The sequence below is a fragment of the Nestor notabilis genome, unplaced genomic scaffold, assembly GCF_000696875.1.
Source record: "Nestor notabilis isolate BGI_N333 unplaced genomic scaffold, ASM69687v1 scaffold3815, whole genome shotgun sequence".
Lineage (NCBI taxonomy): Eukaryota > Metazoa > Chordata > Aves > Psittaciformes > Psittacidae > Nestor > Nestor notabilis.
Window position 1 is genome coordinate 29,270 of NW_009928669.1, and position 14,836 is coordinate 44,105.

The window sequence follows — 14,836 nt, forward strand, 5'->3', positions numbered from 1 at the left end:
ATGCTGCTGAAGTTCTTCTAAGCCAAAGATTTCTGTTGAATTTGCTGTTAGCAGGAAGACCTTGCAAAAGCTGGGAGACTTGTTGTGCTCTACACCCATATTCATCAGCAGCACAGACTGTTTTCAGGTTTCATAGTGATGGTTGAGCTTTTCTGTTGTGGTGACTTAAGGGATGATGGGAGATGGGAAGTCAAGGCTTTGCATCAGACTAGTGGGGATCATAGCATCAGAAAAAACTGACATGCGCCTTCCACTTGTTGCGGACATCCATACACTAAGTACCTAGTTGGAAATTCTTGAAGAACTCAAGAAGTTCCATAACATGCTTCCCAGTATGCAATACCAAACCTTCTCCCTGCCTACTCCCTGCAATGAGATTTATGATTTGGGGGGGGGTGTGTCCTTCCTATTTTTTGTGTTGGGTAGCTGCAAGCAAACACAAATTTGTTCTCCTTTGAAAGCTTGTAAACTTGTAAGGAGAGTTCCTGAAGAGTACGTATCACTGGTGGCTAGATGGTCTTTTTCCAAAGTGTGGTACATGACCCAGGAGTGTTGCTCTGCAGCAAAAACAGCATGGCGAAGTTGGACATCATCTAAAAGGGCTTACTAGGAAACAGCCAGACAAAACTGCTTTGTTGGGATCCAGGGAAATAGCTGTATTAAATTAAGAAAGAGACAATATTGGAGTGGTAATGGATATACTGATGACATTAATGTAATTTCATCAACTTCTTACATTTTATTAAGATTCCTATACACAATGTTTAATTTAAAGCTGACACTTCTGGATACCATCTGGAGACAAGTCATTCTGTGAGCTCTTCAGGTTTTGCCTTAAGTAATTCAGTTTCTCACCATTGTGGGTACAGAAGAAAAAGCATGCAAGCGTGACTTAAGTATGTGTTAAAAGTTTAAAGTTGGGCTTTTAAAAATACTCAGGACTTTTGGACCAATCACTTTACTGTTTGGCAAGCTTGAATTGTTTTTTTAATGTCTGACATTGGTGACAAACATCAGACCTCAGTATAGAGGTTGATGCTGGTTTCATGCGGAATGTATAGTCCTGTAGTTCATAGTATGTACAGCTGTATTTGCAGTATGGTTCTAATTTTCCAAAATGTGTTGAGCACTTGCTAGCACACAGTTATATCCAAGATCAAAGCTGAGCCTTTGGCTTGTGACTAAAGTAGGATTCGGTCTTTGTAGCTTAGGAACTTCCTGAGCTGATGGCATGTCAAGATGGCAGGAAAATGCAGTGGATAATGGTTAGAGTGTTATATTAAAGGTAATTTTTATTTGGCACACTGTGAGCAATACAGTAATCGGTGACTTACAAAGACATTGTGAAGAAAATAACACCTTTCACTATGCAAGGCCTCTTTGAAGAAAGGGCTTTGATGATTCCAGTGGGATAGAAAGGGGGTGGTTAATGTTTAGTCTAGTGCTTTATCTCCTTTGAAGAAGAATAAATTACTAGTTTTCAACATAGAGGAATGTTTACAGGGGTATGTACTAAGGATAGCTATTGCTTGATGTAATGAATAGTCATAACTGGGTGAACAAGGTGAAGATGGCAGAAATCATTTGGCTTTGTTAAGAGAAAAAAGATGGCTGAGGTCTCTTAATAACAAAATGGACAGGTAGCACAATGGGAGGTGAAACTCAGTAGTGACAGATGCTCTTTATACCGGCAGTAGTTGTTTGAGAGTTAATAAATAGGACTGAGTTCTATTTATTGATAATGAAGGCAAAGCATTAGTAAATGAAAGCGCATACAAGATAGCTCAAACTCTATTATGCAATTAACCTGTTGAACACAATGTCACAAGATACTCTTTAACCCTGAAGTCTAGAAGGAATCAAGAAAGGCTCAATAATGAGTACCTAATCCAGTTACACATTTCAGAGAAGCTTGATGTCCACTTCTATCCCATAGAGTGCCTAGAGTGAATTGCAGACTTAGAGGGGAAGAAGTTTCCACAGATTGGTATTTTCTACTCCAGTGTTTCATAAAAATACTCACAATTTTCTTAGATTGTGCAATCCTCAAGTCATTGAGCTGATCCAGTATAATAACTTTAAGTCAGATGCAACAAAACCTACCTCTATTTGTATTGATGTGTAGGTAATCAGTAAGATATTTTCATTGTTTTGAGCAGTGCTGTCAAATATATTTGAGTAGGTTAATGATGAGAGGTAAGACAAACTTGAAAAATTACAAAATGAATAGTGAAACAATGCACAAATAAATTAATTTATAAATACAGTAAGAAAACGTTAGTAAAGAAATGGTCGTATGTAAGTATATTTATATTTTCTCTCCAAATTAAAATAAAAAACTTGGATGACAGTAAAATTAATTACTTGTGTGTATACGTATGTCTTACAGTTTTCAGTTACTAGTAGGACCCTGTGCCTAGTTGAATCACTATGGAGTATTTTAGGATGTTTAAAATTATGTTGTCCAACTCTTGAATAATTAGTAGGGTAGAACAAAGTTACATGTTATTTTTCTCCTATCATAGTTTTCTTTTAGAATGTATTCTTAATGTCATGTCTTTTCCCCAGTTACACATTGGCTGCCTTTTCTTTTCCTATCTGAAATGCATCTTGATCACTAACTTCACGCTTTTTTGATACATTTTGTTTTCCAGTTCAAGAGAAAAAACCGGGAGCTAACCCATCTATCTGAAATGAGCAGGTCAGGCAACCAGGTCTCAGAATACATATCGAACACTTTCTTAGGTAAGACTATAATGGCAGTTAATTGTTTGTCTTTTTTTTTTTTTTTTAAATCTGTGCTGTGATAGAGCTTTAATGCAAGTATCTTTCCATATTAATTTCTGTTTTCAGAGATTGTACACTTAGTGTTTCATTTTTCAGTGTTTGAACAGAGAGATCAGGTTATATCCATTTCCTCACAGCTCAGTTGGTTTGTGTATGTGGTTTTCCTGTGTGCATAATTAGATAAATATTCATATACATATTTTCATGTAACATTACAACTACTATATTGCTACCATACTAAGAAATTAATTTATAATGATTTAATTATATATTTAAAAGAGTTCTTCCACTCTGTTTCCTTTATGGAAGTTACTGCAAAGAGGTTTCAGTGTTCTGGAAGCACACAAGCACAAGTAACCTCATAAAATCTTGTAACACTCAGTTCTAATGCTTTGGTGTTCCATGCTCACACATAAGCAGGTAGATAAATATAAGTAAGTCAACATCTGAACAGAGTGCTGCTAGGAGAATTTGTGTGGTTTAAGAGCGTGGCTTGGTGGCATATGAGCATTTAAAAAATACATCTAAATTAGGATAACAAGTATTTTAAAAAGTGCCAGTCATACATGTTAAGATACATGATGCTTTATTTATCTGGTTCTTTTTGTGTTTTTTTTTTTAATAAGTGGTTATTTTAAAGTACATTTTATTCCCTGCTTGTCACCATACCCTAACTGGATCGCTCACTGTGTCCGTTGAATTTACCCATGACTGCAGTAACGTGCCTGAGCACTGCAGCACAGCAGGGTTTCAGACAATAAGGAAGAGGTGAGCCTGAGAAGCAGTATTGCACACTTTCAGGAGTCCTGAAGGTCACAGTGTATAGGTGCCTGAAAAGATGACCCTCTTAGGCTGGAAAGACTGAGATACCAGTTTCTGCTTGCCTTTACTTGAAAGCTTAAGGCTTATTTTGGCAGGGTAACAAAATGCATCTGTCAGCCTTTCACCTGAGACATCAGTCTTGAGCAGAAAATGGTCTAGAAAGGCAGTCAATTCTAAGTTACTGAGCTATGGGTACTGTTTTGAGGCTATGTGAAAAACTACGATACTTAGAATTGTAGGTACAAGAAGAATACAATGGGGAAAACACCTCATCTACAGAATTATTGTTTAAATAGGGTATTTTCAATATATGCAAAGTACATAAGTTCTGAGCCACAGTGTGGAGAGGGAAACTGTAATGAGTCAAATTAGCTAATTACTTTAATATATAATTTGTCTCCTGAACATCTACAGACTTGCTAACATTTGAAAGTTAGTAACATGTCATGAGAAAACAAGTTTTTCTGTTTTTCAAAAAAACCCCAACCGACTGTTTTCCCAAGTAGGGGGCTATATCACATGTATGAAGTTATTCATAATGACAGCAAATATATTCCTTGTGTAAGAACTAAGGCTCCTACATTGACTATAGTAATACACAAGGTTTTTATTTTTCAGAGTCATTAATCTGTTTTCCTATGAATGGCAAATGTAAGAGAACCTTCCAATAAGCATAGCACAACTGGGGTCAAAATGGCAAGCTGTCTTTCCCAGATGTTCAGATGGGTGAACAATCCTTTGCCCTCTGTGCTCATAGTTACAAAAGCAGAGGCAGTCCCATGGAATTCCTCTGGAGATCTAAAGTCATTCAGACAGACACTTCCTTTCACTTGAGTTAGTCTGACAGCTTAGCTTATGAACCTCCCTTTGATGGGCCTAAACTTTGTGCATATGACTGAAACCATAAACATCAAAGCACGAACACAAGCCACTGCTCCTCATCTGTTGTCGGTTTGCACCAGCCAAGAGCTGCAGTGCTCCGCCTCCCCTTTTCTTGATTGTCTGTGTGAGGAGAGCATGGGGGGGGCAATTGGGGAACTCAGTTCTGCAGGCTAAAGCTTGGTGACATTTCCGCAGTCTCTTGTTCGCTGTGATTTCTTTGGAATTGAAGTGCCCAGTAAATGAGACTCCTAAAGGGTAATTATAAAAAAAAAAGTGGAAAAAAAGAAAAAGTGAAGAAGCAAACCCAGTAACAGTCTGGTAGTTAGAGATGGACTTGCTACCCTTGTCTGGTCTCAGTGTCTTTGTCGAAAATTACTCTTTGCAGGAAGGAAAAGAACAGACATGTTTTAAAGAGACCAAATTTTCCTTTTTTAGATTTACTCCTTTTGTTCTCAGGTGGTTTTTTTAAGTCTTAGTTTTTTCTAGGCTCCTACATTAGAAATATCTTTTCTGGATTTTACTGTTTTTTTCTAGACTATTCCCTAAGGACCAGAAAAGGTGCTGATACATCTCAGCAAAGAGATCATTTGGAGGGAGTCATTAAAACTCTATATTGAAATATAGTATGAATAAAAAGAACCAAAATTAATACAAATTTCTAGCAATTTGGCAAATTCCTAGACCTTTATTGCACTATCCTGGGTTTCTTTGGGGGCCACAGATATCTTCAGAGCTCTATACCTCCATACTGTTTCTGCAGCAAACAGCAGGCAATTCCCTAAAAATACTAAATATATTCTCAGTTTAATCCTTGTCTAAAGTTTTGCTGGCACATACACTGATGAGGTGTATAAAGTGGTGCTGCTGACACTGCTATGGAAGCAAAAGCCCACAGTAATTGCACTGGGTTTTAGGGAAGCAGTCCTTTTGTCGGTATCATTTACTCTGGCTCGGAGGTGCAGAAATGCACAGCGCTACTGGTGCAAACTGTCTCTACATGCAGGGTGCTTGTAGATGTGGCTGGCAAAAGGCTTTCCAAGTTGTACAGTCTTAACACAATCAGGACCAGTCCGCAAGTATTGGGTCCTTTGAGTTCTGAAAAGGTTTTGTAAAGGTTTACATGAAATACTGTTTTGATTGGTTTTGAAATAGGTCTTCAGAGAATGTTTTTCCTGGAAAAGAAGACATTTTGAATTTCCTTGCAAAACAGAAGCTTAGATTTCTGTTAAGTTGCAGTAACAATTTTATAATGAAAAGATTGACCCTCGCTACAGTGCTGAGGATACAGGAGAAGTGGAAATCGGTCAGTTTAAAGCCAGTTCAGAAATAATGAGACAATTAGTGAAATAGAGCTCTACTTATGCTGAGGTATAGGTCTTGTTTATCTGTTTGTGGTTTTACTCCTCTTAATGTGAGGTATCTGTTGTAAAATCTCCAAGCATAAAAAAAAGTTTTCAAAAGAGTTAAAATATCCATAAGATGTAACTCAGTGGTGAATTTGCCCGTATTTGTAATTGCTTTAAAAATGGTTCTTTGTCATTCTTTAAGACAAACAACATGAAGTTGAAATCCCATCTCCAACACAGAAGGAGAAAGAGAAAAAGAAGAGGCCAATGTCCCAGATCAGTGGAGTCAAAAAGCTCATGCACAGCACCAGCCTAACTAATTCCAGTATTCCCCGATTTGGAGTTAAAACAGACCATGAAGAGAGTCTTGCCAAGGTAGATATATAAATCCTTGAATTTAAACTACTGGATTAAAATGGAGGGTGAACTTGTCCGTATTATTCTATCCTCTGCTCATAACCATTGATTTCTACCTGTAGCACCAAAGGTCTCACTTGAATAATATAAATTGGGTGAAGTGGAATAATAATAAGTAAAATCAGAATTAGGCCATAAGGGTTAATTTCCACATGAACAGAATTTCATCTGGCATGTAAATTAGCATTTGTGTATGCATTATTAAGGCTGCTTATTCATAATAATATCTGAAGAATGAAGAGTAAAACCACCACATGCTGTTACAGGAATGAGGATATATAATACCCCTATGTTTTTTGAAAAGGCACAACTGGATTATAGTGTTAAAGCTGTTTTTCCAGGTCTGGTCATTAGCTGTATTTTCTGTTCATTATTTGGTTTTTATTGGTTTTGTTTTTAGTGACATTCCCAATGATTTTTGCACCAGCAGCTAACTAGTTGGCAGCAATCTAAAACTGGCATAAAGTGATTATTCATTTAATTTTAGAACTTTGCATTTTTAAATATGCCTATCCTTATATTTTCAGGAATCTTCCCTTTGTTTGAAGAGTGTTTTTGAGAACCAGGGAGGCAGCAGCAGAGCTGCAGCATCTTCTGGAGGTTTCCTCCTCACTGAATTCTGTTGGCACTGGGCAGTGAGATAGCAAAGTGTGTCAGTTCAGCTCACTCAAGATACTGTAGTGGTTTACCCTCTGGAGCAATCCACTTAGGAGGCAGTCTTTCCTGTGAATTAAAAGCTGAAAAGTTAGTAGCTGCAGATTCCAGTATTACCAAATTAGGAGCAGCAGCTTTCTTCCTATGCAGAGTTTAGCATATAACTTTCATAGTAGCAAGGTTTGAATATTGATGAGTCTGCTCTTTGTAGCTGCTTCAATCAAAAATCATTCAAATTTGTGTTAGGTTTCAATGTGTTTGTTGCTTGATTCTGCTCTAGGAACTAGAAGATGTGAATAAATGGGGCCTTCAGGTTTTCAGAGTAGCAGAGTTATCTGGAAACAGACCTTTGACAGTCATCATGCATACCATTTTTCAGGCAAGTAGCAGATGTGCTGCTTTTTGCTTATCTTAGAGATTTTTCTATGCTTTGTAATTTTAATTGTCTCTCTTACCTTTTTCTAGGAACGGGACTTGTTAAAAACGTTTAAGATTCCAGTGGATACTTTAATAACTTACTTAATGACCCTTGAAGACCATTACCATTCAGATGTGGCATATCACAACAACATACATGCTGCAGATGTTGTTCAGTCAACCCATGTCCTGCTATCAACTCCGGCATTAGAGGTAAACTACGCTGAAGTGGGAAAGAGGCAGTCATGACAGAAAGGGACATACTAAGACTCTTCTAAACTAAATAGTATAATCTTTTTAGTTTCTGCATTTATTTTTTTTTAAATCTCAACACTTTTTAATGAATTCTGTTCTTTTAAAGATGTTTTGTGAGAATCTAAGCTTATTTACATGCAAACACTCTGCAGAAAAGGTCACATCTTTTTCTTCTTAAATCATGAAAGTTTGTGCTGTTGTAACCTTTTTCATTTTGACACAATGCATAACTTGTTTCCATCGTCTCATTACTAATAACACATCCTATTCTGTCATTATTTCCTATGGGGGATTCTCACTAACAACAATTAGTAGAATTGCCTATGGAAAATAGTGTTAAAATGGGAAAATGGGATTCCCTCAATATAGGGACCTAGATTCAAAGTACAGTCCTCCTTATTGAAAACTCTTTTTCATTGATTAATGATTGTTTCTTGATTTTCTGTTCATGATTTTCTAGGCAGTGTTCACTGATTTGGAGATTCTTGCAGCAATTTTTGCCAGTGCAATACATGATGTAGATCATCCTGGGGTTTCAAACCAGTTTCTTATCAACACAAGTAAGTTTGATGTCCATTGATTTTTCTCAAAAATTTGCTGCAAGATCTGCACATAGCACCTGAAAAATATGCAGTGCATTCCTTGTTTGCTGCTATTATTTTACTAGTAAATAGATACATGTTTGTATTTTAAACTGGATATTATTTTGCATTTCTTGTAACTTTATGAAGGATTAGCATAGTACCCTCTAGCAAGAATTACAAAGACAAGAACTATAAACCTGGCACTGTTTCAATGTATTGGATGTGGTCTCTCCTGGAAATTAGTTGGCTTACATTAAATAAATAAAAGTATGGGAGAAAAATGAGGGAAATTAAATAAAAATCCAAAAAGGAAGACAACAGTTTGTGTTTATATTGGGATAATATGATACAACCAAGGATAGCCATACATTTGTAAGAAATTCAGAAGCAAGCATACTGGCAGACCCATCTCTGTCTCTCCCTGGCAGCTGTACTTGGTTTCTGATGTCTACATACTCATGCCTTGTAGACTAAATTTTCTCAGCCTGTCCCTGCAAGCTATGGCAAACTTATTTTTTAGTTTTTTCTTTTTTGTGAGTCTCTTGCTGGCACTCTGTATGTGAAGGAAAAAAGCCCTAATGAAATGAGACCCTAAAGTCATCTCTAAAGTTGAAAGCCAGTGTACTTGTTCTGCATTCCTCAGGGCTGTTCTCTGCAGCATTGCATGAACCTCCCAACCTCTTTAATCTTCTATTAGAAGAAAACAATATTAGCTTCATTGAACCTGGTCATGACACACTTACTGAAGGGCTTGTTGCCCCAGTGCAACCTGCTTTGATTGCAGTGGTGTATATTACTACTGTAAGTGGGTAGCATGTTCTAGGTCAGTGCAAGTTCTGTCATATGATGTTACTTTTGCTGTCTGGCAACTTCCCCGTTTATAATTGACCCAGAATTAAAAAAGTTGAATACTAATAATCCAAACACATAAGAAGAAAAAAACTACAGAAATGGAAGCATGCCTAGGTTTGTGTATTTGATCCATCTGGTTGTACATTCATAGGTACTATTGTTTCTGCACTTGGGTGAATCTGTTACACTGGTGCTAAAATAGCATGACCTGAATCAGCAGTATAGTTTGAAGGGAGCTCCTTTTCTGACTCATTACTGCTGTGCATTCAAATAAGACCTTCACTCCAGTTTAGCTTGCATCTAATTTTATTTCCCTTAATGGCCTAAGGGCTACTCAGTAGTGAAATTCAATTTGATGACTCATCTGCATGGAAGAGGTTTGGGATTGACTTTAGATTTCTTGGTAACCAGTACAGTTCAGCAGCATGGTCTAGGAAGAGAGTGAATCAAGCCTTGTGCATGAAACAGTGTGTAATACCTAAATGTTTGAGTGGGCATACGTAAGTATAGTTTTATTTGTTTAATCACAAATTGAATACCGGGATATATTGGTGGCTCTGAGGTGTTGTGAGGAAACAGCAGAGCTGTTTAGATTTAAGCAGGATGACCGACTAGTTGTAGGAACCAGTAGTGGTACATAAAGCTTTCACTTCTATGAAGACAGTTGAACTTCAGTTACGTTAGGAGTGATTCTGATGCTGCTTATTTAATGCCTTACTAGAAATGTCTTGTTTTTCTCAATTCAGCTTTTGATAGAGAAGGCTTCTGTGTCAATCAGGTAACATCACTAACTGGAACTGCTGTTGCCAGGCTGAAAGACAAAGGGATTTTATCCTTTGAGTCGTGTGTACAAGGGACAGTGGTAAAGACCATCTAATTTAGGTCTCTAAAATGCTAAATTTTCCTAACTTCTAGAAGATAATTTGCATCCATTGAGTTTTGTTTTCCAGTGAACCGCACAATGTATTAACATTCCATTAAGTTTAAGAATACGTTTTTAGAAAGCATGAAAGACAGGTATTTTAAAGTATGTACATTTTGTTGTATTTCTGCTTATTCTTTATAATTACTTGCGTGTGATTTCTGCATATTATTTCCCTATTTAAGGATTTAGTCTGTTATGCAGTTGTCTGAAAAGCTGATCTCTCTTGAATGGTATTAAAGAATAAACAAAGATGGATTGTATTAGCATCAGAGGCGATGCTTATTTGATCAGTGTGACTCTGACCTTCCAGACAAATACTCTTTAAAAGCTTATAATGTGTTACAGAGATTACTAAGGGGAACTTCCTTTGATTTACACCTCCATTACAAAGTTGGACACATTTTAGATCGTCTGTAACTCCAGCTCTTCCAAAGTATTTTGGCAGTGTCGAGTGTTTTGCAGTTGGGGCTCATCAGAAGGCTGTTTGAAAGGAAAATAAACTAGCGTCTGACATATTTGTAAGCAGGCAAGCTTTGTAAATGTTCTGTGAAAGATGAAAGAGAGATCATTTGACAAATTCACTTTCTTTTTCCTTTTGCTATTATGGTTTTGCTGCCATCAGGACAAGGAAAGGTAGAGGAAAGGTTTCCTGATTCAAAAGATTGATCTAAGCAGGAGAATGGATAATGAGACTAATGAAATCTGAAGAGTAGAGCTTTTACAGGCACCCCATTGAGCCAAAGGGATTTTAAAACAAAGCTGTTGTAGAAGAGGACAAAGAGTAGAATAGACTGACGTATGGCTAGATTTAGGATAAAACAGCTGTAATAAACACAAATTAGTATCACATATGACAAGTGTGATTACATTAAAAGTATTTGGTTTCTATGGCAGATTCATTTGCAAGCTGTGTTTTAAACCATATGTAAGCTGACGGTGAAGTATCCCTGGGTTAGAAGCTGAAGCTGTGCAGAAAATTGTCGTAGATGCTTTTATTTGTCAGAGCTAGATGTTCAGCTGGTCTAGGAGGCAAATGCAGACCTTGTCTGTGTGCCCAGCAAAGGTGTTGCTGGGAAGGTGTATGTTATTCTCATAACATACTGAGTTAAGAATACTTCTGTTGGAGAAGGCAGCATTACAGCATCTGGTGCTGACCATACTCAAATATGAGGCAGTAGGCAAGGCCACTAATTACATTTTCAAGCCACATGACCATCCAAGAAAAAGACTAGAAGCATAACTGTTACTATTCTACCAACCTCGTCTCAAAATAGCCAATTATCATGGACTGATGACCCATAGGCTTAATCGGTGGAGCGCCTGAGTGCCCTAGCTAACTGCAGAAAGATATGGTTTGAAAACCAAGATGTGTGCTCTGTGCCTGACCTGCAGCAAGGCCTTAGCTGTGTATTCCCAGGTGTGGATAGCTGGATCGCTGCAACAATGGAATTTTAGTTGTTGTGATGGAGAAAGACATGAGAAGAGAAAACTCCAGTGTATGTTTTAGTTCAGGTGTGGTTATGCATAGAGTATTTTCCATGTGACCTCATGCAGATATGAAAATGTATTTCGAAAAATACCTTTCTTGTATTTTTTATTACTACTCCAGGCATGTGTACGTGCTTCAGTGCAACGAGTTTTCTTTATTTTCTTCAACATACTTTGCCTTTATTTGTTAAGATATTCAGTTATTAATCTGTAACTTTTGATACTGTGTGACCTATAAGAACTCTGTTTCTAAAAGTTCTTCTGTAAATCTTTATGAATGTAATAAATTTGAAAAATCTTAAGAGGCTGGGGAGAAGCACAAACTATAGTAACATTCTGCCCTGCGATTGTTATTGCAGATTCTGAACTTGCCTTGATGTACAATGACTCATCGGTACTGGAGAATCACCACTTAGCTGTGGGCTTCAAGCTGCTGCAGGAAGAAAATTGTGACATTTTCCAAAATTTGAGCAAAAAACAGAGGCAATCATTGAGGAAAATGGTCATTGACATTGTGAGTTCTGCTTTAGAGTCCCTCTTCCATAGTGCTAGCAAATTGAATAAAGCACAGAAGCTTTTATGACAAATTGCATGTCATTAGACCCATAGCCAATGAAGTAAAAGTTTGAAGTTATATTATGTCTTATACTAACATGAATAGTGTGTTACCTTTTTAGTTTCAACAAGTATCTGTACCTTTTCAGAAGGTATACCAGCCTGCTTCAAGCTGGTTTTGTACTGACATGTGTACCATTTCACCGCCACACTTAGAAATTTACTGCTGATTTGATGATGAATTTAGGCTGATCATATTATTCTGAACAATCATTTTGTCTTATTCTTAAAATAACCAAAATGAAAACACTGTTTTCAACACCAATGACATACATGACTCACTTTTATGATGTATGAAGACACGGGAAATACGGGTTTGCCCCAGAACTGTTGAAGTGTTTAAAGATGTTTTTAAAAATCAGTAGATTTATGTACTGTATCAGGAATTTATATAATGTTTATTTGTTTTTTTCTTTCAAGGTGCTTGCAACAGACATGTCTAAGCATATGAATCTATTGGCTGATTTAAAAACGATGGTTGAAACCAAAAAAGTGACCAGTTCTGGTGTCCTACTTCTTGATAACTATTCAGACAGAATTCAGGTAAGAAAATTCATCTGCAAATGGTCACTTATATCAACTTACACCCTCAATCAACATTGTCCTGCCCATTCTCCAGCATGGATTAGATCAGCTGTCTGTTCTTACACCATAACTCCCTGTGAGTCCTCTGAGAGTGACTCCTCCCTGTACTGAGTGACTCTCTGAGAGAGTAATGAGATACTAGAGTACTTGTGGACTAAATGAGGCTTTGGCCTTCCATTCAAATTATTGGCACCTGGTTGATTGTTTTCTAAAAGATTTTCTGTCCCTTATACAGGCAGAAGCAACAGAGATGAGGTCATTCATGACTATTACTGCAAGTGTGAAAAATACCTAAGTACCCGAGTTTTTGCTGTTTAGAATAAATATTGCACTACATGTATTTTCAAGATTCCATTTCACAGCCATCAAAAGTGTAAATGGAGCTGTTTTTCTCCAGTGTAATAACACCAGAGGTGTTCTATCTTTTTTAGGTTCTTCAGAATATGGTGCACTGTGCAGATCTAAGCAATCCAACTAAGCCACTCGATCTCTACCGCCAATGGACAGATAGAATTATGGAGGAATTTTTTCGTCAGGGAGATCGGGAAAGAGAGAGGGGAATGGAGATAAGTCCCATGTGTGATAAGCACAATGCATCTGTGGAAAAATCACAGGTAATTGGTTTGAGTAGGTAGTTAAATAGCACAGTACGACAGTTGAACAGAAAAGCATGGTCTGTAGCCTTGTTTTGATTGATTTCTGAATGCACTATTTCCTTTTTTTCTTCCTAGTAAATTAATTCAGCTCCTGAATAGTGAGGGAAGCTGAGATTTTTTACTGTGAAAATATAATGCATCGCAGTGCCCTTGCTGAACGGATTCCATTGCTGTGATAACCGCGAATGTAGTATACATGTCAAAAGACTGTTGTACAGCCACTCATTAGGATTTCCTTCAGAAACAGAATTAAATATAAAGCAGTTTGGCTCATTAGATGCAGTGGAGTTGTTTGGAATGAACCGTTCATTGAGAGCAAATGCTTTTCAAATCCTTATCCAATATCCTGAATCAGACTTTTGAATGTGAAATGTAAATGTAAAATGTAAATGTAAAAGACCCTATTTACTACATAAACCAGCATGGTTTCCTTTCAGCCACCTTAGAGTAGTGCATCTAGTGTCTCTTACTAGTGATGTATTTTTCATATTCTGTATGATTTATAGACATGGTTATGAATAAAAGCTTATCCTAATTTTGTATTATTTGAAACAGGTGGGGTTTATAGACTATATTGTTCATCCTCTGTGGGAGACATGGGCAGATCTTGTTCACCCAGATGCCCAGGAAATCTTAGATACACTGGAGGACAATCGAGAATGGTACCAGAGCACAATCCCTCAAAGTCCATCTCCTGCAGCTGATGATCAGGAAGAGGGTAAGCAGACCCAAACTGAAAAATTCCAGTTTGAACTAACACTGGAGGAAGATGGTGAGTCAGACACAGAAAAGGACAGTGGAAGTCAAGTAGAAGAAGACACCAGCTGCAGTGACTCCAAGACTCTTTGCACCCAGGATTCAGAATCCACTGAAATTCCTCTTGATGAACAAGTAGGGGAAGAAGTAGAAGAGGAGGAGAACCAGACAGAACCTTGTGTGGTAGAAGACCATACTCCTAACACGTAACAAGGAGGACGCGGTCTCTTTGTCTCTTGCTCTGTCCCTTTCTTCTCTTTTCTCTCTCTTTTCTAGTTTCTTTTTTCTTTTTCTTTTTTTTTTTTTTTTTAATTGGGTAATGGTTTCTGGAATGTCATCAGTAGCCTATGTCATACGGCATAGACTACAATCATAGTCATAACTCGCTGTCATCTGCCAGGACGTTTGTTGATCAAAACTGATGTTGATGATTCAGTTTGGCACTCAGGAATATTGAAACAGAAATTTTCACCTGCATGGCATCAGAAAGCAGGGAGGAGAACATCCATAAACTACATCTTCATAAACTCTCCATTTGGCAGGTAGGATTAAATAAAGCAAATGTTTTCAGAGGAGTAGCACCTGTCAACTGAATGCTGATATGCTTTGATAGCTTTTGAATTCAAGCAAAGCATTGGATAATGTTTGTCATGAAAGGAAACAGACGAAAAATAAACTGAGGTTCCTACTGGAAAACAAATGACATAAATAATGAGACACAACATGATTCTATTACCAACAGGAAGATGAGCTATGAAAATTGCAAAATTTTAATTTTGTAATTTTGAATCTTCC

General features: G+C 37.3%; 1 protein-coding gene across 1 annotated transcript in view; it reads left to right on the plus strand.

The window, feature by feature from the left end:
* The window catches only part of LOC104405789 (cAMP-specific 3',5'-cyclic phosphodiesterase 4D), an 18,322-nt gene extending 4,071 nt beyond the window's left edge, over nucleotides 1-14,251 (plus strand). The window contains exons 2-10 of the mRNA XM_010014611.1: nucleotides 2,655-2,745; nucleotides 6,040-6,212; nucleotides 7,189-7,287; nucleotides 7,374-7,538; nucleotides 8,041-8,140; nucleotides 11,789-11,943; nucleotides 12,465-12,587; nucleotides 13,061-13,243; nucleotides 13,841-14,251. Of these exons, the coding sequence (XP_010012913.1) occupies nucleotides 2,655-2,745; nucleotides 6,040-6,212; nucleotides 7,189-7,287; nucleotides 7,374-7,538; nucleotides 8,041-8,140; nucleotides 11,789-11,943; nucleotides 12,465-12,587; nucleotides 13,061-13,243; nucleotides 13,841-14,251 (1,500 nt within the window). The remainder of the gene's footprint in view (nucleotides 1-2,654; nucleotides 2,746-6,039; nucleotides 6,213-7,188; nucleotides 7,288-7,373; nucleotides 7,539-8,040; nucleotides 8,141-11,788; nucleotides 11,944-12,464; nucleotides 12,588-13,060; nucleotides 13,244-13,840) is intronic.
* Nucleotides 14,252-14,836: the final 585 nt, after the last annotated feature.